Genomic DNA, 3657 nt, shown 5'->3' with positions numbered 1-3657 from the left:
TAATCATCGAGAATGCACGATGTTATTTGCGTTGCATTATCCGAATAGTGCAACATAATATAAATTGCTGTACAAGATTAGTTGAATACATTTTTACGGTTTTATTAAGAAATGTTCTAAATATGGATACGTCTATATAAAATACGTTTTGTAACATTATTACTAAATATGTATATATATTATTTTGTTATATACAGAAAGAAACACATTAGACATTAACCACATTGACATTTATATAATAAAAAAAAAAGAGAAACAAATGGAACATCGATAAAATCTATAAATTATATAAACAACGAATGTTAGCGAACAGAAAACCAAGTTATTTAAACAAATATCTCGCCTCGTGCGTGTATATTCTTCGGCCACTGAACACTTATATACATGTAAATTACAGTATATCGTAAGGGTAAAAATATGATGTGTTAACCTTGTACTATATAATAATATATAACAATCAGTCAAAATCTAAGTAGTGGAGGTGCGCGACACGGCAGGCAGATTCAACGAATCCGACATAAAATCCTGAGCTTTTCCATATCGCGCATTTAAACTGGGCTAACAAACTGCGTTCAGAATGGTGGAGCCCTCTCCGTTCCAATGTATACTCGACTGTTGATTGACTAATGCCCATACGTAGGGAACGAAAAACTCCTCCGGTTGCTCCTCCTCCACATACTTGAACTTCAAGTCAGGGAATTTCTGAAACAGCAAGATTTCAGCATACTCGCACACGTCTTTTAACAAAGTAATACCGTTAACCGGTCCTTCGGCCAGTGCTTCGCGCCTTGAACGATCACGTTCAGCACCAGATGTGCATCGACCTCGTGCTGCTGCGTCTTCGTCGATAGCAAATTCGAAAAATAATCGATTATGATTTCAATGTTGTGAATGATATCTTGGAAGGCACTGTTACTCTTGAACGACGTGAAAATGTCTTTCTTGTACAGCAAAGTGTACACCAAATTTGGGTTGTTCGTTAGTTGGCTGGTGAGTGCCGAATTGAATATTTCCAAGACCATGCGCAAGACCTCTTCAAGAACGGTAAGATACTGCTCGGTTTCGGCAGCGTCCTGCGTCAGACTCACGTGAACCTCTTCCGTTTCCGGGATTGCGGTTTCCAATTTGTACTTCTGGTATCTCCTTGCGAGTGTCTCGAACAGCGACACCAATCTTTGGCTCACGTAGGGATGCAGTTCCCTGAATTGCGCGGACATATTCGCCAGGGCGGCCAGGCAATTCGTGTGAAGATACTTATCCTTCATTTTCAGCATATTATATTGAATAGTTCTAATCACAACTAAAATTAATAATCCGCCCAATGACACTTCCGACAAGATCCTCTCAGTGTACCAAGTTACAGTTTTCAACTTCTACAAAAACGCCAATAAAGATAACTGTATACTATCACGAATCAACACTTACCGTCTCGTGGATACTTCGGTTGAACAAATCATCTTCGCTTAAGATAAGTAGAATTATCAGAGACATGTAGATATGATGCGAATTACTGTTTGGCGCATGATATAAAGTCTTTAATATTGGAATCACCTAGTTTATACAAACAAGTTACGTTATGCTACATCGATGATAATAATAGGAAACATACCAATTGATCCAAATCCATTCGCGCTAATAGATGAGTCTTAAATAATGGATTCCTGTGGAGCAACAGATATAGCAATAAGGTGGCCGCATCTCCAGTCGCCCTTTTACATAATACGCTGTACAACTGCTCGTAGTCAATTTTAAAAATACCGGGCGCTTCAGTCGGCACTAAATTGTCATCTGCAATTACAATCAATGAAATCAATGGAAATTGTTAACAAACAAAAATTTACCTCTACTGTTAGCGCAAGAAAATAAACACTGTCTAAAGGGGTTCGGTTGAATACTGCAGTTATTAGTTAATACTAATATAAGAAGCAAACTGTTCGTTGCCAACGGGCTGTCGCCTCCATCGGCCGTTTCCAATACGTGTTCGGTATTTTTCCTATTGAAACTCAGCATAGACCAAAGCTCTGAAGCGATACCTAAAACAATGCTAGTTCCTTGATTGGATCCAAAGCCTGGTGGGGCTTTCTTCTGGTCCATAAAGTTCTGTAGGAGATTTTTTATAAACAGTGGCGCATGTATTGCATGTCTTCCCTTCATGATCAGCCTGAATATACTCAACTGATCAGGCCGTCGATTTGTGTGCACCTGAACTGATAACAATGATAGCAATGTTGTGACAGCTTCCAAATGCACTGCATAGGTTATGTCTTTAAGTGGAACATCAACAATAATTCCAAAAAGAGATTCAATTAAAGCCTCCAACTTTGATTCTGGCCCACTTTCGATGTGCTCCATCAGTTGCTCCTCTGACAGTAACTCTGCGAGGTATTTGATTATGCATCTTATCACAAAGAGAGCATTGAATGCTTGCCAGCTATATAATGTACTAGAAAAGTAAACAGTTGGATCATTGATGAGATGACTCAAGTTTAGAACTTACTCATTTGTATCATTGGCAGATATTAATTCTGTCGCCCTAATTAGAAATACTTGCAACAAAGCACCCAAATTCGCTGAATGCAAATTGTGGTTCAATAATTGTTGGAGATATGGTTCAATTCTTGATTCTAAAGCCAACTGTTCATTGCTGCAATAGATATATTAATATTAGTAAGTGCAGGGTGTATAAGAGTAAGTTTATTACCTGTTTGATGGCAATGTTATATTGAATGAGAGGAAGGTGTTCCAGAAAGGATCATTCCTGGATATATGCTCCTTCCCAATAAATCTTAAAATGTATTCATTTGTGGACAAGTCTATTTGTTTACTAATTGCGATCCCCATTCTACGGAACGTATAAGAACGAACAATGAAGCGGAAACAAACAAATCTAGATACATACCTGAATGTGTGCGTATTTAAGTAACATTTAGAATTTAATGGTACAAATCTGCAAATATTTTCATAACCTTACACGTCATTGGATTTATGTTTCAAAAATATTGCGAACTGTCAAAAGTTCGGAATGAAGCTAGCCGAGAATCAAAGCTCGTCCATGACATCATCCATATTGCACCATCGACGTAAGCGGATCATGAATGAAACAACTTCCACAGCATATTTTTTTTTAGAAGCTTTTTATTATTTGATAATATCTTCACCGTTTGTAAACATAAATAATGTAATTAATCTTAGGTATCTTATAAAGTAAACTACTAAATAATGTTACCTATGATAGAAAAGCGATGTTACACGATCGTGAAAACATTCAAATATTCAAGATAAAGAAAACTTTATTTCGTACATTTTTAAATTTCATACAAAAAAAAAAGTTTTAAAAAAATCTATGAAAAGTAATGTAGTAGTAGTAGCAGTAGTAGTTGTAGTAATCATAGTAGTAACTTTACCACGTTCACTAGCCGGTGAATAAAATTTCATGTTTTTAAAAATATATTTTTCAAAAACTAAAATTACAACAGAATATACAAATTTAACAAGTAAAAAAATGTTTGTTTTTTTTTATTATTATTTACAATTAATTATTAATTCCTTCACATGTTCCAATATATTTTGTTAATTTTTCTTTTTGTTTGTTTATTGTGTGTATAATAGTATTTGTTGTTTGGCAGTAAACGTGTAAGTCCATAAACTAAAACAATT

At 35.6% G+C, this 3657-nt stretch overlaps 1 protein-coding gene across 1 annotated transcript; it reads right to left on the bottom strand.

Annotated features, from left to right (window-relative positions):
- Positions 1 to 81: 81 nt before the first annotated feature.
- Positions 82 to 3015, bottom strand: LOC108559260 (dymeclin). Its single transcript, XM_017916472.1, has 8 exons — positions 2900 to 3015; positions 2702 to 2842; positions 2498 to 2644; positions 1842 to 2443; positions 1610 to 1788; positions 1426 to 1551; positions 756 to 1373; positions 82 to 702 (listed from the first exon to the last, which is right to left on the bottom strand). The coding sequence occupies exons 2-8, from the start codon at positions 2839 to 2841 to the stop codon at positions 559 to 561; spliced, it is 1956 nt and encodes a 651-aa protein (XP_017771961.1). The 5' UTR covers position 2842; positions 2900 to 3015; the 3' UTR covers positions 82 to 558.
- Between the last annotated feature and the right edge of the window lie 642 nt (positions 3016 to 3657).

This window comes from Nicrophorus vespilloides, unplaced genomic scaffold (assembly GCF_001412225.1).
Source record: "Nicrophorus vespilloides isolate i.1.1-1 unplaced genomic scaffold, Nicve_v1.0, whole genome shotgun sequence".
Classification (NCBI taxonomy): domain Eukaryota; kingdom Metazoa; phylum Arthropoda; class Insecta; order Coleoptera; family Silphidae; genus Nicrophorus; species Nicrophorus vespilloides.
The sequence above is the reverse complement of the archived record's forward strand: the minus strand, read 5'-3'. Positions and strand labels throughout refer to the sequence as shown.